General features: G+C 40.3%; 1 protein-coding gene across 1 annotated transcript in view; it reads right to left on the minus strand.

Moving 5' to 3' along the window:
• LOC102200248 (heparan sulfate glucosamine 3-O-sulfotransferase 3A1-like) overlaps positions 1–27,205 on the minus strand; it is a 35,254-nt gene that overhangs the window by 1,573 nt on the left and 6,476 nt on the right. The window contains exon 2 of the mRNA XM_013908951.1: positions 3–126. Within this exon, the coding sequence (XP_013764405.1) occupies positions 3–126 (124 nt within the window). The remainder of the gene's footprint in view (positions 1–2; positions 127–27,205) is intronic.

Genomic DNA, 27,205 nt, shown 5'->3' on the forward strand with positions numbered 1-27,205 from the left:
ACTACGACGATCAGCTTGGTGTTCCGGGACATGGCGGAGATTCGGGCAGGAGCTTCCCTGGTCACAAAGTAGCTGGGAGTTTTCTCCATTGTGATTTGACCCTCCAGGGTCTTGGGCATCAGCTCTCTGAGAAGAGAAAATAGTGAGAGAGGAAAAAGGAAGTGAAATATTTATTTGACCTGCACTCTTCACCGAAACCTACTAAGCAACTGTCGCAGTTACACAACCGCTCTTACAACAATAAACATTAAAACTGGACGAACTCCAGCTAAGTCATCAAAAACATTGAATCCAATCAATCAAGAATAACACTAGTAACAGTTTGCTTGCAGAAGTTTATTTATTTGATTTCTCTCATGCGTGACCAAATGTTGATTGGCAGGTTTGCCGCAGCTCCGCTTTCAGGAACGCCTCTGGATGTAAAGAGATGTGGTGTGGTTATAAAAGAGGGGGCTCTCCCTTGGGTGCATTTGAAAGGGGGTATTCCTCACTCTTGTCCAGAGCAAAAAAGAGAGGATGTCAATCTCTATACCTCTACTATGGTAATGCCAGTTATAAAATATTAATACTCAATGCCCTCGCAGTATGATCACCTTCTTGCCATTCTTTTTCAACAAATGGAAAAAAAAAGTATCCAAAAAATCCATTCAAGTGGATAGGGAGACTTTTTTTCCTCCTCACAAGGTTCACATATGGTTCAACATTATATTTATTTCAAACATAATTTGGAAAATTCCTCATATAAATGGTTCCACTTGAGCAATCTGAACACAATGCATAGCCACATACTGATCCTAAACGAAATGAAATCCTGGTGATAAAGTTCAGCTAGAGCAATCCCTGAAATTATAATATTTGGTCGTAGTTATAAGTGGCATCTTTTCACCATTTTCTTTCACATCTCTCTACCTCCACTCTCCTTCTGTCCAGCCGCCTTCAGGACAGCGACCTTAAGCAAAAGTGGGTAAAAGCAGCCCATGAATGATTAACGTGCCCTCCCTCTACCATTTAGAGTCTCTGCAGAATACAGCTTTAAAATTCACCAAAGTACAGAATGCAAGTGTCAATTATTCATCTGCTTGGCTGCTGCGTAAAGCGAGGACTGGCACCGACTAAGTGGCCCGGCCTGATCCCAAGGTAGATGAAGTTTCCCACCTGTGACAGAAGACCATCAAAGAGGGTGGTCCTCATAAATTTCTGGAGAGTGCTCGACAACTGATTCTGTTGCGTGTAATACCATGTAGTAAAATACATAGTAACATATACAATCAAAGTGCAGCTTCTGCCTGACAGTAGGCACGTTTTAATTTCTGATGTGACAGGCACCGTTTTTCATCCTTGCTAAGACACTGGTATACAATCATGCTCCATTTAGCATGCACAGTATGAAATAAGACAGAGGGCATGTTTGCCGAGACGGAGCGCTAAACAAACAGAGTGCATTTCTAAAAGACACTAGCCGAGATGAACGTGATGGCTGGTTTTGCTCGGGGCTGTTTGCAATTACTCTTTATAATGACAAATACAAGCTCTTTCTGATCTAATGCTCTAACTGGTGGGTTGACAACAAACAGATAACAGGTGCAGACATTAAAGATATGTCGGATCTGTCGCTGTTACGGCCTGAAGATTCAGATTTAGATTAATCTGCCATCTGCACAGGTACAGGAAAGTGCATGGAAATTGGAATAAATGTGTGCACGCTCAAACTTTTCGAATAGATTTTTTATAATATGCAGCAATAGTTGTAAAAGAAAACATACTATAAGCATAATGAAAACAGTAAACTAGGTAAAGCTGCTGAATGTACTGTTTTTGTGAGTAAAGCTGCTGCAGGTTGGATCACCGAAATGACAGAACAAGAATGGCATTGTCAGTTTTCTTTATGGTTGTCTCAGGTTTTAAAACAGCTGCTGGCTGATCTCAGTGTGTGAGGTGAAATGGATCTAAGAGCTACAAGTCAATACCTTCAGGCCAATGTCAAAACACATCCAGTATCCTGAGTGAATCCCCTCTTTGAGGGACGATTCACGAGGTCAGCACAGTGGGGACAAGCAGGATGTGGTCGATAAGAGCAACAGCGTCAACACAGGTGCACCGATGTCTCGACATCTTCCTGCAACACTGACCGTCAGCTGACCTCCGGAGTCCTCTCAGTAACTGCGACCTCTCCTACAGCTGTGTAAAGAGGATCCCGGACAAGGCTCCTTTCCTCTCGCATTAGCTCTGCCCCATCGCACCGAGAGTCCAGAGCGAGGCAGTATAATAGTACTTTGAAACAAAATCAATGCCATCAGGGATTACAAAGGCTGCAGAGCTGACAAGTCACTGATGGAGAACATTGAGACTATTTATTGATAAAAGGGGACTTCCAGACGCTGGCATGCAGGCAGACACTCAGAATGTCTTCCTGCCTACATTGGGAACATGCTGATTTGGGAACCACCAACCTTCCAAAGCAGTCCTCACAGGTTTCCGACGCAAAAGAGAACATTACTGCGTTATGAAAAAGAAATGAGTCTGTACTAAAGGAAGCATCCATATTTCATGGTGTGCGTTGAGCTGGTCCTGTGGTCGATGCGCTAACAGCAGTGGCGTGGTGCTGCGAGGCCACTCGAAACAGTGGGGGGAATTTTCGGAGACAGGGAGGGATGTGGCATGGTGTAATGTAGATTACATGAAGACAGCCATGTTTGGAAGTTAAAATAGAGACATCATAAAGTAGTAGTCAGAGTGATATAAATTTTATAGTCACCTGAAAAATGCAATACTGATTAAACAGCATATTTGTTTCTGTTTGAAAAATGAAATTTGAACACTTATTCCAGGTTTTCCCAAATTTAGCTTTGGCTAACTTACACAGCTACACCATTTACTCTAAGCAAAGGATTTTACTTATCATGGGTTCTTGTTTATGTGCCTCTCAGAGCTCTGAGTACCAACCAACTGAATGCAACTGTGGTTACAAGTGGCTGAAATTAATTACTTTTAAAGAGTCAAGTAAAGGTAACAAGTCTAAATATGCAGAGGGAGTTTGAAATCAAGCCATCGCTTGTTACCTTTTTGCAACTTCTCCTGGGAGTCTAGAGGGCACAATTAGTAGGTCAGACGCCCAGGCTAAACCCAGAACTCAGTTAAATGTTTATCCATCTCATGGCTTTGTGGGCATTACTGAGGAGAAGGACTGTTGCCACTGTGACCCAACTCTGGATAAGCAGTAGGCTGCAGCCAGATTTGCATCTATATGAAATGATGCAGCAGAGCCAGTTTCTGTTACTTTGATTCCAACCAATTCTCTTTTTGTCTATATTACCCACAATCCAACTCGAGTAGATCAGGCGTGTTTTTGTGCTTGCAGAGATCGTTAAGAAAATCCATGCTCATCTGGTGTATCTTGGAGTGGTGTCACAGATTTTGTACTTGTGATGACCTCCAAAGCAAATCCTCAAAGCTGTCAAAGGTCTAACCAATAATGTGACTAATACACAGTAAAGTTATATAAAGAGAAGAACTTTAATTCTCAACATTAAAGTTTTACTTGGGGAAATAATTTTTTTTTACAGTAGGGGAACTGTAGTAGGACATTTCTTTCCATTCTAGAGAAGAAGCATGCAGCGCTTTCTAATGAAACTTTACTGGCAGTGGTAGGTGATGTAACAGATGACAAACCGTCCAAGTGCTTGAGATTTACTGCAGTTCCAGATTCTGCTTTGATGTCTTCATCACACTGCTAAAAAACGACTCCCTAAGCATACTGACGCATGAAACGCAGGCAGTAGGATTGACTCGTGAAACAAGATGCAGACCCAAAATGAAATACGAAACGGAGCACGCAAACCCAGGCTTCCCTTTAAATCAAATTCAATGCTTTGGCATGCGTTTGAGTACAGAAGACAAAACAAGAAAAAATACAAAGGCTGACTACAATGTTTAGAAGATGACAAACAAACAGTTTGTAGACATGACAGAACATCATACAAGTTGTAAATGTACGTCATTCCTCTCATATGGAACTAACTAGCTGGAAAGAGAGGCCAGGATTCTTTCAGGAAACTCTATTCCCTATTAAAAAACCAAATCCAATGTACACAGTAACAGGCAGTAGATCACTAAATGTGCCCTTTGTAAGCTTGTCTATAAAGCAACCACTTTGGAATAAAGGGCCTGATGCATCAATGCTTTCCCTTCCCTGCTGAACAAATTACACTTGCAAACCGACTCAGCTCTGCCCTCATATCCAGGCTGTGACTCATGTCTCTTAAATAAATGGTGAAAAAAAGTCTGAATGTGTCATAGGTCATATTTACTGTAAATCAGGTGCACACACAATATGACAGCACGGCATATGAATTAGCCAGGTGAAAATACTAACAAACTATCAGCTCCAAAAGGGCCATTTCCTGGTGTTATCTTTGACCTTTTAGAAAGGGGTTTGGATGGGAGCCAAAGTCTGTTAATAAACGGGAGTTGTAAAGAAATAAAGGCAAGTGGGAATGAGTACTGTCCACTTCTCTCCCAAAAGCCTCTGATTCATTTTTCCTCTTTCAGCAGGGAGCACTGGCAGGCATAAATACACTCCCACTGTGTTCCCCTGCCACTACCACCAGATAATAATCTTGTAATTGGCTCAATATTTCTGCTGTTTGCAGGCGACGCTAGGGCCAGTGCCGCTCTTGGTGGCTTGGACTCACCAGATATTTTCCAGGTCAGTGAATTCTAACGGAGGTCAGGGATAAAGAAGGAGGAGGAGGAAAAAGGGGGGTGATTTAGAGTAATGGCTGCTGTGCGGTGAGGGGAAGGCCCATTCCTTTGAGCCCAGAGCTTTTCTTCTCTGTCAACCTTCTGCAACAACACAGCCCTTTACCTGCCCTACGGGCTGTAATCACTGGCAAGGCTGACAACATAAAGGCATCCGAGAGGAAACTCGTGAGGCGGGATGTTGTTGTGCAAATTTCTCTAAGATCCCATAGGAAAAACAATGAATGGCAAAATAATGTTTTCTTTAAACTCCGGATCACCTCCCTTAGTATTAATGAAATGTTTAATGGTAGTAGTGTGAAGTAAAATGTTTCAGACTTTACTAAGTGGAGGCTAATCAAGAACTGTATATAAAGGATGGGAGTACCCACATGATATCATATCTTAAATTAATTTATTTTATTCATATAGCACCAGTTCTGTACAGAGTTAAAGAACAAGTGTTTTACGGAGCCATAAGCAAACACTTTTGTTCAAGAGGATGAAGTTTAAGTCAAGTTTAGCTAGCTTTAATTTGATATTAACTAGCTCAGTTGATACCTGCTAGCATACACATGAAACAATATTAGAATGTCATTCACTTAAAAAAGGTGCAGACTTGTTCATGCCAAGGCATTAATATGTTTACTACTATTCTAAATTTGAGAATTTTAAACTGAAGCTCTATCATAACTGGTAGTAAACCTGGTTCTGAAGCCAGTCTCTAGTGGCTGTTTGAGGAAATACAGTTTTAGAATTTCTGCATTTGCCCTAATTTTTCAGCTCCAGAAGGTTTGGTGTAAGAAATACAACTACTTATCATGGAGAGATTACAGGTGTTATCCTCCCAGCAAGTCCCAGTCAGAATTATTGTCCTTTTAAATCCCAGGTCCTGAAGGATCTACCTGATCCTTTCCCCCCCCTCTATTGGATTTAGAATAATCCCATATAATGTCACTTTTGCCTGCCTCCCTGCACTTACAGTTTTAAGACCTCACTTTGTTTCACCATGGCAACAGAGGGCGAGTGTGAGTAGGGGGTCAGGTGTTAACTTTTGTGTATGTGTGTATTTCTGGTTTTGTGTTTCTCATAGACCAGGAGTGTCCAACTTCAGGCCTCAAGGGCCGATGTCCTGCAGGTTTTAGATGTGACCTTGATCCAACACAGCTGATTTAAATGGCTAAATTGCCTCCTCAACATGTCTTGAAGTTCTCCAGAGGCCTGGTAATGAACTAATCATTTGATTTAGGTGTGTTGACCCAGGGTGATGTCTAAAAGCTGCAGCACACCACTCATGAGGCCTGGAGTTACCCACCCCTGTCATAGACAGGGGATTCATGCTATAGTGTGCATCCCCTCAACATAAAGACAGTTTCCTAATTTAAATAAAAAGTTATTTTTCATCATTTCTAACCTTCTTTTGTGTTTTTTTTTTTCTTTACTGCAGTCACAAATATCCTTGAGTAAATCTCTTGACCAAAATACGTTCATATAATGAAGCTGGTTACACTGATTTCAACTAAAAAAAAAGAGGGAAAAAACACAATTGGGATTATGATTTGTAAAAGCACAGACTACATCAAAATTATCCACCAAAGCTGTCTAATAAATAAAGAGCTACACCAAAGTGATCCATGGGAACCGTAAGACGCAGGAAGTAATTCTGAGAGACATACAATTTCCAGATAACAGCATAGTCTATTCTTGGAAAAACAAATGGGAGGACATAGTCAACTATTCTCTGCTGGGAAATGACAAGGTTTTGATAAAGAGTAAGTCGGAAAGGAAAGAAACTCTGCAGGACACTGGGGACGCACAAGATAACAGCGTCATGGTGGAAAGAAGAAAAGTTTAAATGAATTAAGTAAAATGGCAACTTTTAAAAAATAGGAAATGTACTGTCTGCTTGAAAATTAGTAGATGAAAGGGATATGAACAGTCATGTAGTGGCTCTGTTGGGGAGAAGAAAGCAGGAAATTAGGTTGAAATATTAAAATATAAAAATATTGGTTAATATCAAAGAGGTCTATAAAAATATTTGTTGTTAATAACTTCTCACTGAAAAAACTGAAGAATAAAACTTTCAGCCGCTCCTTAACGGAGATGGTGAGGGAAACAATAAAGCAAAAAAACTTAAGATCCAGTCACGCTGGCTATAAATAGACTGGTTAAAGCACTTGAACACGTTTTTTTTCTACTCTCATACATAAAATCTGAAAAAATATATGCTGGCCTATTTCCATTGCAATTCATATAATGTCAGGCTGAACTTGGAAAATGTTATACACATTTAAATATTAGAGACCTCATAAATAATGCCTGTAAAGAAAAAATATCAGACCACTGCAAGTTGTTACTGAGTGAACCTGATTATAAATAGACTACAAGAATAATATTGTATCATGCACTGTAGTAAAAACTTTTCTTTTTTCATATAATCTTGTGTAAATAAATCTCTCTGCTGGACACTCGCCCTACTACTGAGCCGTGAGGTTTTCCTCCTTTTTTTTTTCTTTCCATACAACAACCACCATACGATTTAGTAAAAAATTTATAGGCTCAGCTTTGCAATATGTTCTTATAAATTTGTCAGCAGTATTTTTAACAGAATCCTTCTCTCTTTTTTTCGCTGGTGCTGAGTGTCCTCCAGTTTATTGCATATGGGGGGAAAAAATAAGCTTTATCCTTATGGCAACTAGCTTGTGAATTATTGAACCTTTCTAACGGCGTTTGGAAGAGTTACTGAGGGAGGCAAAGAGGTTGCAGGAGGCATTCAAGCCTCTGCTGATGTCTGAAACATTTCAGACATCAGCAGAGGCTTCAACATCCAGATTGCACATGAGCAGAGAGGAGGTGAGGTAAGGAAATGAATGAGCGTCAGGGTGATGAAGGACAGAAGATCACTCACTTTTGCTTTATTGCCATATAAACTCATTTAGGTAGGATGGCTTATCCACATGCTGACTTATAATCTGTCTGCTAGTGTTTTATTCTTCTATACAGTAAGGTGAAAAACAAAGGTTTGACAGGACTATGTGCAGACCTCTAAAAAAAACTACATAAACTGTTGCAGCGTCTATAGAGATTAAGAGAATAAATTGCAGCCAGGTGCTCGTAATCAAATGCACTTGATTAACTGATCCTCAGCATGTGTGAGCACCTATAAAAGCAGAGGTTTGGGCAGTTTACTTATTCAGAGAACTCAGGTGTGTATGTTAAAACAATGCCAAAATCTTAACAGGGCTGAACACCCTAGCAAAGTCAACTCAAGCAATGCTTAGAAAAATCGCAATAAGACCAAGAGCTACATCTCAGACTCCACAGGCCACAGTTAGCATGAAAATGTAATTAGAGAAAGAGTTAACAGGTACGGCTTTTTTTAGAACTGCTGACAGGAGAAAAGCCTCTTGAGCAAGGAGCAAAAGAGCAAGGTAGCACAGCTTTGGTTTGCATCTGACCAAACCAGAAGACTTTTGTCTGTCTTTTGGACAGATGAGACCAATGTAGCGATATCTAAACATAATGCACAGCACTATGTTTTGCAAAAACCAAACACAGCATATCAAAACACACTTCACAAATATAATACCAAATGTCAATCACAGTGGTCGAGGAATGATTATTTGTTCTTGTTTTGCAGTCACACTCACACGCTTACATGAACTCCTGTACACCAAAGTACTTTAGAGTTAAACGTGAGGCAATCTAAGAGGCTGCTAAAGCTGGGCTGAAACAGGGTAAAAGGCAGGACAATGATCTCAAGTACACTGATAACTCTACAACAGAATGGCAAAAAAAAAGAGAAGAATCAACGTGTGGAAATGGCCCAGACCTCAAACCTGCTGCGGCCGGACCTTAAAAGAGATCTGCATAATAATTCCTGGAGACTCAAAACATAAATGATTTCTTCAAGTTATTGTTGCCAATGTTTTCTTTAAGCTTTTGAATCATGAGATATACTTGATTTTCCTTTTTCAAATGCTTGTATATCTTTATATGCATATTCTAATTGTTGAGCTATTACAATCTGAATCAAAGACGAGGTTGAATTAACTTGTCAAAAAATTTATTTCTGTTGTGCTGCTAGTCCAGGTTAAGCAAAAAGGTTGAACATTGTGATGAAATGAAAATTAAAAAAAAAAACAAAGGTTAATGCACGTAAAGATTTCTCACTCTTTAATTAGTTTACACTTTATATACAAATAGTGTAATTTCTCTTTATAATTTTATAACATTAAGACAAAACTTTACATGTCTCCTCATGGTTCTAGCCAGTCATTCTACTTCTCCTGGCAGATGCGCATGTGCCCTGTGGTGATGTCATGTACTGGATAAAGGCCATTCTGAAATGGGTCTCATTTCCAATCATCACATAGAAGTTTATAAAAAGACCCCCAAATGTCACAATTAAACACACCGGGTAAGTTAATGATAAATGCTATGAAGGGGTATATTTTAATCCAAACCACAACCTTTTTCCTATAACAAGAAGTTTTTGGTTTGTAAAATTAAAGTTTGCGTCCGAAGCAGCTGGGTGATGTGGAACCAATTCTGATTATTGCTTTGAGAGCCTGAAAAACCAACACAAACTGAGAGCAGCCAACAGACATGGGGCTTAATTTTGCATTTAGTGATTCATGTTCAATTAAACCAAATTGCTGGAGAACCTAACCATTAAATATAACCTAAGATGTATCTCTATATTGTACATAATGTCATCACATTGTATGTAGCTTTGAGTCGATTCCCCCACAGCACTTTTTTTCATATTTCTCTGACCTACTTATTTGAAGTTACATGGAGTTTAAAACAGAGCGTGTGGAAATGACACTTCAGTGGGATCGGCTTTGGCAAAAGCTCACAGTTATTCTTCATTCTGCTAAGTCAGCTTTTAGAGACTCAGCAGCTAGTGGGAGATAAGACACCTAAACTTGGGTTTAATACCAAAGCTCATTTTCAAGGTATTGTGTTTTCGAATGTTCACTTATATGGGGAAGGTGGCTTCGTTAGGAAATTTCAAGTGGCCTTTCTATAGCCCTTCTTATCCCTTCTCCATGGTTCCAAATATCGAAATAATCTGGAGAAAGAAAAAGCAGAAAGAACCACTTGCGTCAAACAGAACTCATTTCAGTCAATATTTAAATTCTACATCTAAGCCTGATTTGAATACAAAAAAGCCCTGTGTCAAATGCATGAGAGCAAAATTAAATGTGAATTTGTTCAGAGCCAAATGGAAGGCTTTAAGGGGCCTACTCTGTGATAATTACCCATGACAAAAGGCTAGGGCTTTTGTCTTTGGAACCATTGCCATGGTGATTTTCAAGCTTCTGAAACATTCAATATAAACATTTGAGGATGCTGAATATGCCATAGACTGTCACTAAAAAGAGAGCTGTTACAAGCCACATCTTTGCTGGCAGAGATCCCGCCTGCATGCCTCCATGCTGCTCTTGCAGAAAAAATTAGTTCAGATATTACGACACAGAAAACAGACAAAGGCTTGACATATAAAGACATATAAAGGCTAAACTCTGATAACTACAGACCCTTCTATGAACACAACGACAAATACATTGGATTGGCAAAAAGACAATCCTTTCTGTTTGCGAAGGCATAGATACAACAATGCTAAATTTCCTGAACATTTCTGGAGCTCACTCAAAAATTTACATTTGTAAAAGGTTTTTAATTTGCGGCCTACAATCGAGAAACGGCTCTATAAATTCATCTTCTCTTATTCTCTTCTCTATATACCTTATTCCTTTTGGGCATGGCCCTTTCTTTATCATCAAAAAACAGCCTTGTAACGAGAGATGACAGTTTCATTATAGTTACCATTGTAAGGAAACGTGACATTAAGATGTTTCGCGTAAAGGAACACCACTTGGTCATCAAACTCTGATCATTGTGTAGTGTTTCCCAAAGAACTAGATTCAAGTTGTGGCAGATGTAAAGGTGTGTTCATGCGTCTGAGAAGACACACTGATGCTTTCTTAGATGAATTATTAATGAATACTATATAAGGAAGTTTTGTGCCAACATTTCAATGCTGAGCATTTTGTGACAAATTAAAAAATCTGAGTAAAATATTCAGGCGCTTCCCCAGTGAGTCCTACAGACAGACCCCACCGCCATCCTTCTGGACTGCAGCTGGCAACAGTCATCCTTGTTCTGCTCTGCAGTCTCGGTGAGCTTGCATATAAACTTGCTGCAAGCACTAGTTGGACTGAGACTCCAGATTACAGTGAACAAACTGCATCCCAAAACAGACAGCAGGGCTTGAGACTGTCTTAAAATCTGAATTGATGCTGTAACTGGTCAGCCTTCTGGGAGGACCCCCATGCTAGATAAAGATAAGCAGAACATCAATGACACAGTTGGGATTTAGCGATTGTTGACCACAATTTGGGTATAGACCCATTAGGTGATCCCTGCAAGTTTCACCAATACTCTGAGGAGTATTACTTCTCGATCGACAGACCGACTTTTTACGATGGCATGAGGTCACTGGCCCTTTACAATTAAAATTTAAAAAAAAATTCTAAAATCAGTCACCAAATATGTTTTGGCAGCTGTTTATAGACCTGTGTAGTAGAGCCGAAATGGGATAAGACTAATATAGATACTGATATTTCTAAAATAAAAGGGGGAAAAAATAGGCTGACCAAGTTCTGAGTCTTAACAGAGATACGACAATCTTGTGTTATGCCTTCTCGTTGGCAGGAGGGGGTAACACAACAACTTCAATAGGTCAGTACAACTGTTGTAGCAAAAGAGTTTTAATGGTTAATTTCTCAACAAAAAAAAGTCTCAAAGCCATACAACAATGTGGGGGAGAAAGGGAGCGTTTGGTTGTGCCGAAGAAAAACACCAAAAAGACAAACCCAGAAAGCTGAGCTTTACTTTAAGAGAGAAACAAAAGAAACAAAGCCCTAATCCTCAATTCACAAAATAAGCTCAAACATTACATGGGTGGCACCAACCTACTTACCTAGTGTGTTTAACAGAAAACATCCTACGTGAGGAAATGTACAGGGTCCCCCAGACTTACCTAGTCCTCTAACTCCCACCACAAACTTTACACAAACAAATGAAATGCTCCGAGCAGCTCAACGCATGTGGCAAATGATCTTTAGCAAGGAGGAGGAGGAAAGAACTGCCTCTAGCCACAGGTGAATTCCCTTTTATAAGGGTGTCCTCAATTTCAGCTTGATGGCCTTGTTATTTCATTTCGTCTTCTCAGACTGCTGACTGGTAACCAAACTTTCGAAATCTTTGATTGTGATGTGAAGCTGCTTGACTTCCTTCTCCAGCTTCTATCTCCAACTGGCAAATCTGGAGTTTGAGATCAAACTCTGCTTTACGCACTGGCTGCCCTTCCCGTGCTTCCAGCCGGAGGCGAGCTAGATGAACCTTAAGTCTGGCATTACCACTAGATTCACTGAAGTCTCGCGACACGGGTTAAAAACAAGCTAAAGTAGGAGGCTCCTGAGGTTCCACCAAGACTTTTGGGGGAGTTGCCATAACAGCAACCCTTTCCTTTCTCAAATGTGAGTACCAAATGGCAGTCAGGCTACCTCAGGCGAGCACATGGAGGGCTGTGCAGCCCCTCCGAAGAAATGCCACCCCACACCATTACTGACTCACTGCCAAACAGGTCATGCTGGAGGACGTTGCAGGCAGCAGAACGTTCTCCACGGCGTCTCCAGACTGTCACGTCTGTCATATGTGCTCAGTGTGAACCTGCTTTCATCTGTGAAGAGCAGAGGGTGCCAGTGGCGAAGTTGCCAGTCTTGGTGTTCTCTGGCAAATGCCAAACGTCCTGCACGGTGTTGGGCCGTAAGCACAACTCCCACCTGTGGACCTCGGGCCCTCATGCCACCCCTCTGGCAGTGCTCCTCCGGTTCCTCCTTGCACAAAGGCGGAGGTAGCGGTCATGCTAGGGGGTTGTTGCCCTCCTACGGCCTCCTCCACATCTCCTGATGTACTGGCCTGTCTTCTGGTAGTACCGCCATCCTCTGGACACAACGTTGAGAGACACAGCAAACCTTCTTGCCACAGCTTGCATTGATGTGCCATCCTGGATGAGCTGCACTACCTGAGCCACTTGTGTGGGTTGTAGACTCCATCTCATACTAGAGTGAAATTGCCACCAGCACTCAAAAGTGACCAAAACATCAGTCAGAAAGCATAGGTCCCGTGGTCACCACCTGCAGAAACGCTCCTTTATTGGGGATGTCTTGCATGCCTGTTGTCTATTCCATTTGCACAACAGCATGTGAAATTGATTGTCAATCAGTGTTGCTTCTTAGGTGGACAGTTTGATTTCACAAAGGTTTGACTTGAAGTTACATTGTGTTGTTTAAGTGTTCCCTTTATTTTTATGAGCAGTGTATATCAGTCCACCTACCAGGTAGCCCCCCTAAACACTGAGGAACTTAAAAGCTTATTTGGCCTACACTAGAAAATGCTTCTTCTGCACTGATACTGTCTTTTCATTGCTAATACTATTTTTTTGTATGTGTACTGTATGTCTATTCTCATATTAATTATCATAACTTTTGTCAGTGTGTATTGTAACCCTTACCTAACACTTTTTCTAGCATAAATGTCTAGGGACAGTTGGGGCTTGATAAACTGGAGCTTATTTCAAACTCTGGCAGTTGAACAATTAAAACTTCTGAGCTACTTTTAATCCTTTTAAGTTTTGCCCCACATCTGTTTCCCATTATACTGTAATACACATGGTAGTATGTCTTGATTTGGCTTATGTTTCACCAGAACAGTCCACTAACACCCAGTGGGGATCTTGCATATGAATGATTAGTGTCATGGTTGTCTATAGAGCATTTAAGAAGGCTGTGTGGCTGTTTATCATTCAAATTTGAGGATACATCTGCCAATGTAACAATGCTTTTATCTCTCATCAGTTACCAGCTTTCCGACTCTGTGGCTCTCAGCCCAAAGTCCTTTAATATCTAAGTAAAGTAGCTCTGCACTCTTTTTTTTTTTTTTTCCTTGCAAAATGCATTAGTTAGGCACTACCTTCAGCCACAGATGAATACACAATTAGTATATGAGGGTTTGATTTTTTTAAAAAAAGGCATGTACCTCATCATGGAAGAATATGTGAGTTAGTGCTGATCAGTTCTTTTGATCAGTTTTTAGAAAACTATAGAGGGATAAAATTAGGTTTTAGTTGTACAGACAAGACTTGAACTTTAGGGGGAAAAGAGATTTAATCAAGGGGCAAGAGAAAGGGAAGAAATGAGGAAGAGCTGGGTGTGGCCAGGACTGTGGTTAAGTGTGCATGTGTGTTGTTGGTTCTGCATTAGACAGTTTGCTCACTTTAACCACTCAAGATGAAAAGCTTGTGAAGATGTCTCATGCATCCTGAAAACTCTTAAGAGAGTCTGCTTTAATCTTTAACAGCATTTTCATCTCATACCCACTGCACAGGTAAGCACATCGATGCACAGACGATAATACAGTGGGATAACTGAACTCAACATCATACTGTACCACATCCACAATTAAAGTAAGAACTTGACAGGTTGAAAACCCAAGTCTGAGTCTTGTTGGCATACTTCTGAGAACTCTGACTGTAAACCGCCTGGGATTTTCTAAAATAGAACAACTTCTGAAAAGGAGTCATTGTTCTGTTCAAATGCAAGCATATAGAGAAGCCAAAATTAGTCAGGTAGAATCTCAGCCAACAGAGCTGGAGTAGACAGGCTGGCAGATTGTTTCGCTGTGAACTCAGAACATCATTGTATTTTTCTCTCAGACATTTAGGACTACCTCACAGCAGAGAGCCGGTGTTGGTTTCAGATGCCATCGTACAGAACCGCATTCATTTTCTTACACTGCTTTGTCTCAGGACCTATACGCAGGAGGGGGCAAAAGGCAGTAAAACATAATTTCCATATGAAATTTGATAGTTTGAACATAATGAAACCCAAATATTTGAATTCACTTTAAAAAGCTCTGGAAGCACATGGAAACTAAGCTTACCTAAATTAACAAAAAAAGTTGCAAGATAGCAAAACAGACCTGGACAAAAGCAATACTTCAAAAACGTGTGAGCTCAAGTTTCTGTTTAGACTGAGTAAAAAGGGAAAGGCACACAGACAGTGTGAGATATTGTAGAGGGGAGTGCAGAAAAGGCTTGGGGTAAGAGTCAAGTGTCAGGCGGACAGCAGTATCGGGGGGTGTAAAAGTGATTACACTCTCTCTGTGCTCTCTTCCTCCCTGTCTCCTCTTCCTATTTCATTTTCTCCCTCCTCCCCCCCTTCTTCCTGCCTCCATCCCTCTACTCCCAGGCTTAGAATACAAAGCGCCTGGCACATCACATTGCTCTCCTCATCGCTGTGCCAAACCACAAGGAGAGCACACCAGCACAGCTTGCACCCTCTGCGTTGCACTGCCACCACAGAAGAAGCAGAGAGGGGCAGGGATTAGCATATATGAATGCTCTCCCTTATCACTTCTTTTGACATGTACATGCTCACACAATCTTTTCGTTTTTTTCCTCTTAATTTTAGTGCCAGAGCGACACAGACAGCAGCAGATGAAGGTTATGTTCCCTTCCTCACATCTAGGAGCTTTAAATATTTTATATATTTTTTTATTCTTCCCCTTAAACATCCAGGAGAATAAATAATGAGCTTGGTAATAGCAAGTTACCAAAATGATTTATGTTCATCTGGTGTGAGAATGAATGCAGTTCAGGAAGGCAGGCAGGGAGGAGCCAGTGTTAAAGCCATGGTCGAATGCGTGATTTCCATTTTACGTCCCTTGCATTATCCATTAAATAAATAGCCTGGAGAAAATGGAACTTTGCGCCACTCGTTTCTGTTGAGGCAGCAGTGCCGTGCATAACGAACAGGTGATGCTGAGATGCGCAAGGCTGGTATGCTATCAGCAACAGTTGCACACGCTGATGGTGATTGTAAGCGGTGCCAGTGAGGTGGGGCGGGATGGAGAACAGGTTGTCGCTGAAAGAAAAGGTGAAAAATGACCCATTGTGGAATGTCACAGGAGCTAAAACGACACAGAATGGCTAAAGTGGAGCCAGTGGTTGCCTGAGGCTGGGCTGTGACCCAGAATTCCACAGACCCCCAGTGAGAAAACGGGAGGCTCCATTGTGGCTGAGTTAAACTGACTGTGTAACATGAAAACACCTCCTCTTTTTTTTCCCCCAGACTGCCGAGAGGTAACTCCATCTGGGAAGCTGAGTTGAGGGTACAAGATAATATGAAGTGTAACAGAGAACTGAGGAGACGCCGACAACGTGCTAATGTTTTAGCCTGTCAGCTCTCTGTGAGCAAAGACGGATGGTTTTAGAAATAGAATGTAATTACAGGGCAGAACCTCGTTGTCGGGGTTAGAACAATGCCTATACTGTAGTAGAGGTTTCTTTTTCTCACTGCTAACAAGGCCAATCGGTTGAAAGTGATTTTGAGTAAAGAGACAAAAGTGACACAAAGCAACCTGAATGATGTACCTTTTTTAAAAGTAAGTAATACTTTTATAAGATCCAAGAGATCTATATTAAATTTTTTCCCTGTTTTATTTCCCTATTTCCAAAAAAGTCTTTTACTTATGCATTTTTCATACCAGAAAGTAAAAGGTGAATATTTTATTGCCAAGAGGCCTAATGAGAGAGTTTGTTCTGATCCCCTCCATATTTAATATAGGTGTGCAGACGAACCAATGAGAACTGCTGGTGCAGGATAATGTGATCTCTCAGTGAAGCAAATTGTTTTCCCAGAGCAGTTACAAACAAAGTTTATGCAACAATGCGAAGGAATACAAATGCAAAACAGTTACTTTTGCTAGACACTGTGTCGTGAAACTTTGAACTCTCCTGACACCACTGACGATCAGAAATGGGGAGTTGGGGGGGCATAATTCAAATTTGCTTTTATATATAGACAGGGGGAAAATTTGGAGAAAAGTAAGCAAATTTTTAGGGCTTTGAAAATTTCTGAACACATATTTCTGTCCCAGCTACTGGTTACTCTTGGAATGGTATAACGGTAAATGTACAGATTCTTATATAGTGCTTTTCTACACTCCTGGAATATTCAAAGCGCTCTATACAACACTCCGCATTCAGCCATACACATCCATTCACACAAGCACTGTTATCTATGCTTTCAGTGCTTCCTGAAAGCATAGATAACAGTCGGGGTTAGTATCTTGCCTAAGGATGTTTGACATGCAAACTGGGGGAGCCAGGGATCAAACCGCCAACCTTCCAATAAGCAGCTGACCTGCTCTACCTCCTAAGCTACAGCCACTCCAAGAAGCAGGTATTTCATTGACGAATATTTAGGGTTGGCACACTTCAGTGACTGCATTTGCACAAGGTTACACTCCGCATTGCGTTTTGTCTAGACATATTTTTTGAAATTCATGACAACAAGATACCAAAGGTACTTTACAAAGCAATGCAACACTTGGTATTTCTTTCTGAGAATGATCCTGCTAATGTGGCGAATTGGTCTGTGAACTAGTTCATTAAAATGACCTATTACTTTAGTAGTCACTTGAATATTAGGTTAACTGAATTAGTAATGATGATGACGATGATTTATTATTATTATTATTATTATTATTATTAAATAATAATAAAAAATTTTGAAGTCTAGATTATATTATCTAGCATCAGGGATATTGCACTGCTAAGAGACTCCCCATACAGTTTAAGTGGTTTGGTCAAATCTTTAAGTAAATAAGTGAAATTATAGTGGCAGGGATGAAGAGTGAACCCAGAATATAGTGCTTGACAAATTTATTAGATTAGACCACCTGTCATAAAAACACAAATATTTTATAAAACATTTAAAACTTGTTAAAGACTAAAAGCAATGTTGGCAAAAAATTCATTCATGTTTTTATAGCTACGTCTGAATTAAATTCAAAATCCTGCTCTTCACATACAAGGTCTTGAATAATCAGGCCCCAATTTATCTTAATGACCTTATGGTACCATATCACTTCATTAGAGCACTTCACTCTCACACAGAAAGCTTACTTGTTGTTCCTAGAGTTTTTAAAAGTAGACTGGGAGAGAGAGCCTTCAGTTTTCAGGCCCTTTTCTATGGAACCAGCTTCCAGTTTGGATTCGGGAAACGGACACGCTACTTTTAAGATTAGGCTTAAAACTTTCCTTTTCGATAAAGCATATAGTTAGGGCTGGACCAGGTGACCCTGAATCCTCCCTTAGTTATGCTGTAATAGGCATAGGCTGCTGGGAGATTCCCATGATGCATTGAGTATTTCTTCTTCAGTCACCTTTCTCACTCACTATGTCTTAATGGACCTCTCTGCATTTAATCACTACTTGTTGTTAATCTCTGGTTCTCTTCCACAACATTTCATTTGCCCTGTCTTCCTTCTCTCACCCCAACCGGTTGCGGAAGATGGCCGCCCCTCCGTGAGCAGAGTTCTCCTTAAAGTTTCTGCCTATTAAAAGGGAGTTTTTCCTTCCCACTGTCACCAAACTTGCTCCTAGGGGGTCATATGATTGTTGGGTTTTTTTTCCTCTGTATGCATTATTGCAGGGATAGCTCAATAGGTAGAGTGGTGGCCCCATGATCGGAAGGTCGGGGGTTCGATTACCCTGAACAGCTACCCTGAGGTACCCCTGAGCAAGGTACCGTCCTTACACACTGCTCCCCGGGCGCCCAATGGCTGCCCACTGCTTCACTGAGTGAATGGGTTAAATGCAGAGAGGAATTTCCCCACAGGGATCAATAAAGTACACTTTCTTTAATATAATATAAAGCGCCTTCAGATGATTGTCGTGATTTGGTGCTGTATAAATAAAATTGAACTGACCTTGAAGTGACACACTGTACTTCTCTGAGAAGTCAGAAATGAATCAATCATAACAACTGAATTATTTTAATACACATCTGTAAGTAACTGTAATTTGGCATCATCATTTAAAAAATAATAATGTGCTTTACTGTTGTTTTTTTTCTGTTTTTAATTCTGTTTTAGCATTAAAAATAAAATGATTTGCCAATTATCAATACTTTTAAATTAGGGCAGTTGTGACATAAACCTTGCATTGGGTGTTTATATCACTGGGTCTAATACATTTGTTAAGCACTGCATATCTCCTGTTTAAATACATGAGTCTTGAAGCTGACCTGGAAGCCTGAGGCTCATACACTTGAGCAGCTATAGATTAACAGTTAACTCCATGAGGGATGTTGCAATGCCCATGTAGGCAATTACCGGCATGTTGCCATGGAGATGCTAAATGAGGTGTTTAAGGGGGTGGAGACACAGGCTTGATGATTCATGTTATCAATCGGGTTATTTTTCAATATTTCACATTGATGTAATCGTCCTAAAAACACATTAACATTGAGGGAGTACTCCGCAGAGAGATAATGGCTGGATATTTGCACTGTTATTGAGTCAAACTCTTCCAGCCTTGAATGACTGATGCGCCTCACATGCAGATAGAGGCTGCGCCACGAATAAATATAGCCTGTCCGCAGCGCAATAAGAAAATAAATAAATTGGGTGTAAGACAATAACGAGGAGGGGCTGGGCGTGTACGATCATTCAAGAGTCCACATTCACATACAAAAAGAAGCAAACCAAAACTAAATGCACATTAATGCAATTCATATTCATGACAGTTGAAATGGGAGTTATTATGAACCCCTTTCAATCACATTTGCATTTACATTACAGGCCTGTAGTTCAGTTGTATACCCATAGAATAAATTGTGGCATAAATAAAATGTGGTGCAAACAACAGGACTTCAATAAAAGACTTAATGACAGTGAATGCTTCCTTTAAAAAAACCTGTGTAACTGTATCTAAACACTGCATCAAATCCACTATAAGATTATTGACAGCTAGCATTAAACTGCTATTTTACAGTGGACCTGCTATAAATTACAACAGGAGTTCTTTGCAATAAAAAAAATGTTACATTAGGGTGATGTAAGGAATACAAGCTTTAATACTGTTAGCTGTTTAGTTGCAATTATGCTGTTATTTTAGTGTTCTTACTATAATCACCACAAACACATTTGGCTATATTTCTTGCCACGTACCACAAAATCATTTTCTTGTCTTTCTTAAACTAAACTTTTAAATCAGCTTAGTAGCAATTCCATTATTCTCTGCATTGTACCGAGGCAGGAATGCTGCTATTGTTGTAGTTTAACAACTGAATAACACTGGCAGATGAGATTAATTGTTATAAAAGTCACAGACATGGTGGCGCAATCCTTGCTAAACATAAATTCAAGTTTTCAGGAACACAAAGGCTTAAACCACATCACACATTCAAAACAACTTAACCATCACAGCATCTTTAAAGTAACGATTTAAAACAAAAAAGAAATTAGCATTTCCGTGAGACTTCATGCTCTGCAGAAATATAAGTTTTAGATTGTAGCTCGCAGTATTTAACCATATTTGTTAAAGTGTAAATTTTAAGTTTATCTGCTCATGTGTGTCTTGAATGCAAACCTATTACATTTAAAGCAACCGTCTGCAAGTGCATGTTTTACACATTCACCTAGAGACTCAAAAAATCTCTTCCAAAAACCCACTTTTGCTACAATGTGCATTCAGGAGTTCATTGGGGAGAGCTAGAATCACTCGACTGCCTGAAGTAAAAGCTTTATGGGCGAGGGGGAAAACCCTTTAGCTGGATTTACGCCTTGCCAGAGCCGACCCTGTTTTAAAGCTAGTTGGATACAAGAAAGAGGAGGGGGGAGAAAAAAAAACCATACGAGCAAAAACAGGGTGGTGAAAAAGAATATCCACTGCTGCTGGGCTGAGTGGAAAATAATATGATGTAATAAATGGGATGTCAGAAACAGACCTGCCCACGACAGCCGCTGAGTCTGTGCATATATATGCGCAGTGTACGTGTGTTTAGGTCTCTCCATTAGTGCTTGTGTAACACTTGGTGGGTCTTAAAAAAAAAAAAAAAGCACAGGCCTATCAATGAGGCAATAGTGGGGCGAACCCTTCACAATATAGGCCTAATCACGCTGTTGTCTCAGAAGAGCCCTAAATCAATAGCTGTGGTGAATCCCGAACAAGAAAATCAATGCAGTTGTGTCTCAATGAGAAGCTTGTTGAAGATTTTGAAGCAGCCACATATGGGCTCCTTTGAGTGAACTAAATCTCAGCTGGGTGCGAAACATACCGGTATGTAAAATTACAGCATGGCGACACACATTCTCACCATTTAAACGTGTGGCTCCAGCAAGAGGATTTAAAGTGGCACAGCGACATTTCATCGTGAGTGCAGATTTATTTTGTTCCTCCTGTTTATTGTGATAAGGAGTTGTTATTTATAACTCAAGTATGCGGGCCGAGCCAGACGGAGTCAGTGTGAAGAAAAGCATGTGTAGGGTAACATGGAAACCGGCAGTGCCCCTGAACTCTCATTTGTGTTAATCAAACTTCTCTAAATTGTTTGTATAATGAAATTATGACTGTCAGGGAGGCCTGGGGGACATCAATTAAGCAGATAAGCAAAATGAAAATAAATCACTTTTTTATCAAATGTGCAGCCGCCTGCTTGTGTGTCCGGTAAACACAGGAAAAACGGGAAGTGATTTTGTTCTGCGATTTGAGGGTCCATAAATCCCAGTGACAAGCAGTGTTGCCTCTTTGTTTATAGAGCTCAGGGAAATAGCGGACGGACATGAAAATGCATGACTTCCTTTTCAGACGAAAATACAAATGGAGTTATGTGTTTTTGTTTTCTTTTTGTGACAGCGGGTATTAATTTTTGCCCCTGATTTACTTTATTCGTCTTGTTTTAATCAGCAAAAACTAATTGGTGAGCTTTGCATACTTTTGCTTTATTCTCATTAAAGGTCCAGCTGTCACCAACTCTGCTTTTTACATGACAGGGACATTGCACTATGCATTATGGGAAATCTATGGTAGAATTCCATAACAGCAAAGATAGTGATTGTCACACTACTAGCTCTTAGGAGTATTATTATCATTATTATTATTATTATTATTATCATCATTAATGAATAATCTATAAACTCAAGATTATATTATCTATCTATAAGAATAAAAGAGACCTACATTTTTTTAAAGGTTTTACTTATACATAATTAAAGTAAGGCTCACTTACTTACTTGATGCACTACTATATACTATACTATACTTTACCACACAGTAGAACTGTTTTCACTTGCAGTCAGTATGGGACATTGGTAAAACGTCCATGTAATGTTGGACTGTGCTGATGTGAGAGTAGCGCAGGCATTTGCTACTAGTGTGTGTGCATCGTGCATGCTACATTCATGCACATTCTACCAAGCCAGCTCCCTTGCCTAAATACCCAGAGTATTTCCTGTAGTGCGAATGCCTCTGAAGTGAACCCCTGCTGCATGCTACATGTGAGAAAGCAAAGATATTCTGAACTGATCCTCTTGTGTGAACAGTTGAAAGTCTGTGCAAAAAAAACATCATGTTAACTTTACATTCTGTGCTAATGATGCACACAGTTTAGTCAGACGTATCGATTGTCTATAAATTTTTATCAGTTACGTGTATATTGTAATAACACTTTAATGAATTGTAATATGTTTATTCATCCTACATTTCCAATATCTTTCCTTTTTTATTTGTGAATTTAGCACAGTAATACCACTACAAATAAGTCTTTACCAAGGCTTAGAACGCCTTAAAAGGAAGCATTAAAAGGGTGTTTCTTTATTTGATTGGCCCAACAAAACAAAAGTTACACTACTTTGGGATTACTGAGTATGTGCAGAGTGTGACGTGTAATAAGAAGAGGTGAAGAAAGTAATACAGCATAAATACAAATACACTACAGTACGTCAGCTGGGTAGGAGGAACTGTGGAATGTGTGACTGCCATTTGGGAGAGCCACAATAGGGGAGACAGTGAAGTTAATGGATGTGATCACAGGTTCCTGGTGAATAATGCAGACTTGCTAATTGGCTGGATTAATAATTGATGGTAGCCTGTTTGAGGAGCAGCAGTACGAACTGCAGTGGATAAAGAACAGCTACCATCTTATTAGAGAAGACACTGCATGGTATATCTTGTACATCTGTCTATGTTGGTGGCTTGCTCCGCCTATTGATGATACGACTGTATGGTAGGATGTGTCTATGTGAGACGAAGATGTCAGGATAAACAATCACCCTGACAACATAATGATATAATGAGCCCCAGCCCAACCACATGTTTGACGGTTAAAATGACTTGGGCTCATGACAAGTCCCACAGGCTCTACAATGTTGTTACACCCTTAGTCCAAACTGACCGTGGTTGACCCAGCTCTAGCCAGCTGCGTAAATAAAAATGACTGCAATAACGCAGAAATGAAACATAAGCTATTGATTTAACACGGTCAGTTTTTACAAATGCTTAGCATTGTATCTGGAGCTCGGTGACCCCCTCGCTTCGAATTAAGTGACGAGGACTAATGCTCTTCAGAGGCGTACTGAACAAAAGAAATAGGTCTGGCAAAGGAATGGGACATAGGAGGGTAAGAAAAATAGATTTTACTGTTAACTTGATTTATCTTGCTGTTCACGAGCTATCCAGTTTCCAGAGAATGCATAAAACCAGCCCATAAAGAAGTCTTGTCTTTCTGTCTTTATGGATCAACACCTTCAAAGTACTGCTCTGCTCCTACAGGAAATAATAGGGTCAATATCTCAGGGTGCATCTCAAAAGATTTCTGACAATCCAAAAACCTTTGGTGTAGAGCTCAATAGGGGGTAGTCACAAGAGAAAAGAAAAACAATACACTGATTTGATCACAAAAGAATATAAAACACTACACTTTTTGTTTATCTGATGACGAGCAGAAAGGCACAACATGAAGCCAAGGATTTGAAAATGGGGCCTTCTGCTGTGGTTTGTCGGTGTTTCAGCAGAGAAAATCAATACGGCTGTCACGCTCGTCTGTTAAGTTGTGTGTTAGCCAAAACAGGAAGACGCAGGTAACCTGGCTCTGTGGAAAAGTCACTTCATTAATAGTCGACGCGTCATTTGAAGCTTTGTAAGATCCCAAAAGACGCAGGAATAAGTAGTAGGATTTAAGAGTGTAATAACGGACTGAAACAGAAGATGGCAGCACTGCATGTACAAGGATGCCAGCTGCCGTTAAACCCCGAAGAAGAAGAAGCTTTGTCCCAGAATTCATAGCGCGGCCCAGCTCAGTTTCCAACAATGGCGGCAGCTAGTTAGTGTTAATATTAATCTTATCATTCTTTCTGGGTCACAAAATAAATGTTTAACATATTTTCAGGCGAGAATGTAGCTGTGTAAACCTCAAATATCTGCTCAGTTTATCAAGACACCACATATTTTCAAAAGCGCTCCGATGTTTTCGGAGACGTCTGTTACCCACTAGCTCAATAGTTAGCCGGGGGCCCGGACTCCCGGCAAATCGTTTTCAAACCCACTGCAGTCTTTCGCTACTCAGGTTAAACATATATAAGTCACTTAGATAACTTCAAAATGTTATTATTTGGCTTTTTTTTTGTATTTTATTTGTTCCTGAGTGAATCGGTTTGGCTGAGATTAAAGTTATAGTTTTTACACAGCTGAATAAACGTCAAGCAGACAACTGATTATCAGAAGTGTGAGATGCTCAAGAATATACTCCGGTGTCCCGTTATATTTTAGATAGCAAGGAGCAGACAGCTGAGTTTATTAAACTCCACTCCATTTTTTTTAAAAGCTCTTTTTTAAAGCAATGGGAGCAATGGGAATGTTCCTTCCTACTTCTATTAGCTAAACATGTTTCTTTGACAGCAATCTTCCTCCTGTCTAATGTACAGTCAGACCTAGTTACAGTAGCAATTACTAGTGTTCAGGTTAAGATTAATTGAATTACTGTGTGGCTTCTCTGCACTCCCCTGTGGGCACATCAATCACGGGCTCTGCGCTACACAGACCCTTTATCACCCTCTTCCATCTTTATGTAAAAAGACGCAGGTTGTGCTGTTGCACTCCATCTATCAATAAACGGGTCTTGGCTGGCAAACTCATTTTCTAACACATTCCTCTCCTTAATCAAGCTGCCAGACATTGGGCCGATAGTTAGCAAAAGCCTGTGTGCCATCTTTTCTCTAAATGAGCAAATTTAAAAACGGTATACCTGTGATTATAATGACTCTTGTTTGACTTGAGAGTTGAAGCCTAGGCTCTGTATGAGGTCATAGAACATTTGTGATACATTTTATTCGATGATTTGTAAAGACAAATCCCGCTGCATTATATAATGAATGGCTCTTTTGTGACATGCAACCTTTTAAAATTGAAATGCAAAAGACTTCACGTAAAGCGTTTGTTTGAACAGCTGGATTCCTCCTTGAGAAACCAGGTAGATTTCTCAAAACCGCACATGCAATGGATCTGGGGTGCTTCTGTCTGAATAAAGTAGCTCTCAAGTCAGATTATATGCCAGGCTGCCATTCTCTCTCCATTCAACACCTCCATTATTAGCTATTTTAAAAATTGTGCAGGATTTCTGGTCCTGGTCTATAGTACTGCCAAACCCTAATCTTCTGCATGTTTTATTTCACTCATCACTACCATACACCTCTTTGTTCAATATCTAGCAGGAATATACCAAATACACTGGATACAGAAGTGCTGAAAGCCTGAAAATAACATCTGAAGTAAATGATGTGTTGGCCTCTTAACTGGCTATGCCAAAAAAATGCCAATCCCTCATTTTAGACGGCTCAAACACCCAGACAAGCACACATGTGCGCATTAAGTATACTGACAGTGTAATTCAATGTTCTGCATGGAGGCAGAGGTTGGGCAGTCAAACTAAAGTTGTGCCGGAGGTGCCGTCTGGCATTGCCCCTGCATGTCTGCAAGGCAAACTCTGCCAAAGCGACTGGCACTGGCCAAGCCCCCGATGGAGAGGGGGAAAAGGTTGTTTGGTGCCATCCTATCACCACACAAGCAGCTGCAGATAGCACACATGGCAAGTGTGACAAAGTCCATGCCTTTAAGCACAGAGGCAGAAAGGGAAACGATTCCAAGTGAGCCAGCAAGCTTAAAATAAGACACTTGAAAAGACAAAAAGGCTTTCCTGCTAAGCGAACACAAGCAAAAGGGTGGAAAGATGAACATCCAACGTCCTTGAATGCAAGCACTATAAACACTTAGAATTTGTAGGGATTTCTTTTAATTTACATGGACTTCAAATACCAGTCTGAGATTTTTGCCAGAAAATGGCAGAAAAAACGCTACAGTTGGAACGTAAAATGGAGGACCCAGGAGGAGAGGGCTTCCTTCTTTTTATTGGTTCCCAGGCTTTCCATAGCGGTGGTTCCCCCTCTCTTTCTGTCTGTCTGTCTTGTTCTCTCTAGCGGACAATACAGAAGGCTCCCTGTCCTGTGATAAATCTGTAGCCTGCGAGATGGGAAAGAGAGATCCATCACAGAGGCGTTGGTTTACCCTGCCAATCCGCACTACTGAGGGCTGTAACACGTACATGCTCAATCCATGCATCATTTCCCAAGCCCTTCTGTGCCCAAATAACACGGTTTTGGCTGCACGTTTCTAAAATCCTAAAGCACTCTGGCAAATCCTCTAAAAATCTTAATATGCATGAATTCTGGAGGTTGTTTTGTGGTTTGTTTACCTCGTTTCTATGAAGAGAGCTGACGGTCTAGTCTAAAACCCCTTGACTCTTCAGCGCCAAATGATAGGGTTACAGTCTTTCTTTGTTCAAGGAAGGATAACTCTTAACTTCCATCAACCTTGAAGTGCCATGAAGAAGGAAAAAGAAAAAAACACAAATGTAGTACAGAAAGAAAATTGCAAACATGACTTTTTTCCCCATCCTTTCAGTCATACTGCTCAGCAGAGTGCCTGGAGGCAAAACTGCTGCGATGTTAGAAAACATTACCTGGCAGGTTTCCATGGAGTTGAAGGAAAATAAACATCACTGACATTCATGGGCATTGCTGTTAAAGCATTAAACCGGCAAAGGGCTTCAGGTATATTAGCTGAAAATAGAACAGCGGCCTTCAGAGTTAAAACAAAATGCTTTGAAAAGGTCAACCATCTCAACTGTACAATACAGCGATAGAAGTGATTACAGAGCTTCACAGGTTTACAGTGCAACGTATATTAGTACAGTCAAGCACGATAAAAAAAAAAAACGACACAAGTATTCCTTTTGAAATCTGAATCCCAGAATAATTGTCTAATGTACGGTTGAATACCTCGTAAAAAGGCCAACAGCTGCTAAGCTGAACAGGCCTGAGATACAGCAGGGTCAAACAGGTTGCTGACTTGTGTACACATAAACCCAAATGTGAATAAACAACAGAATCCTAGAAACAATGTAATCTGACTCCAGTGTTACATTACCATCTGTTGGCTTTATGAACTCTGAGGGTGGCACATTCTGAGGCTGACCTTCCTGACTGCGATCAATCA

Source organism: Pundamilia nyererei, unplaced genomic scaffold, assembly GCF_000239375.1.
Source record: "Pundamilia nyererei isolate P.nyererei 1_Seehausen unplaced genomic scaffold, PunNye1.0 scaffold00017, whole genome shotgun sequence".
Lineage (NCBI taxonomy): Eukaryota > Metazoa > Chordata > Actinopteri > Cichliformes > Cichlidae > Pundamilia > Pundamilia nyererei.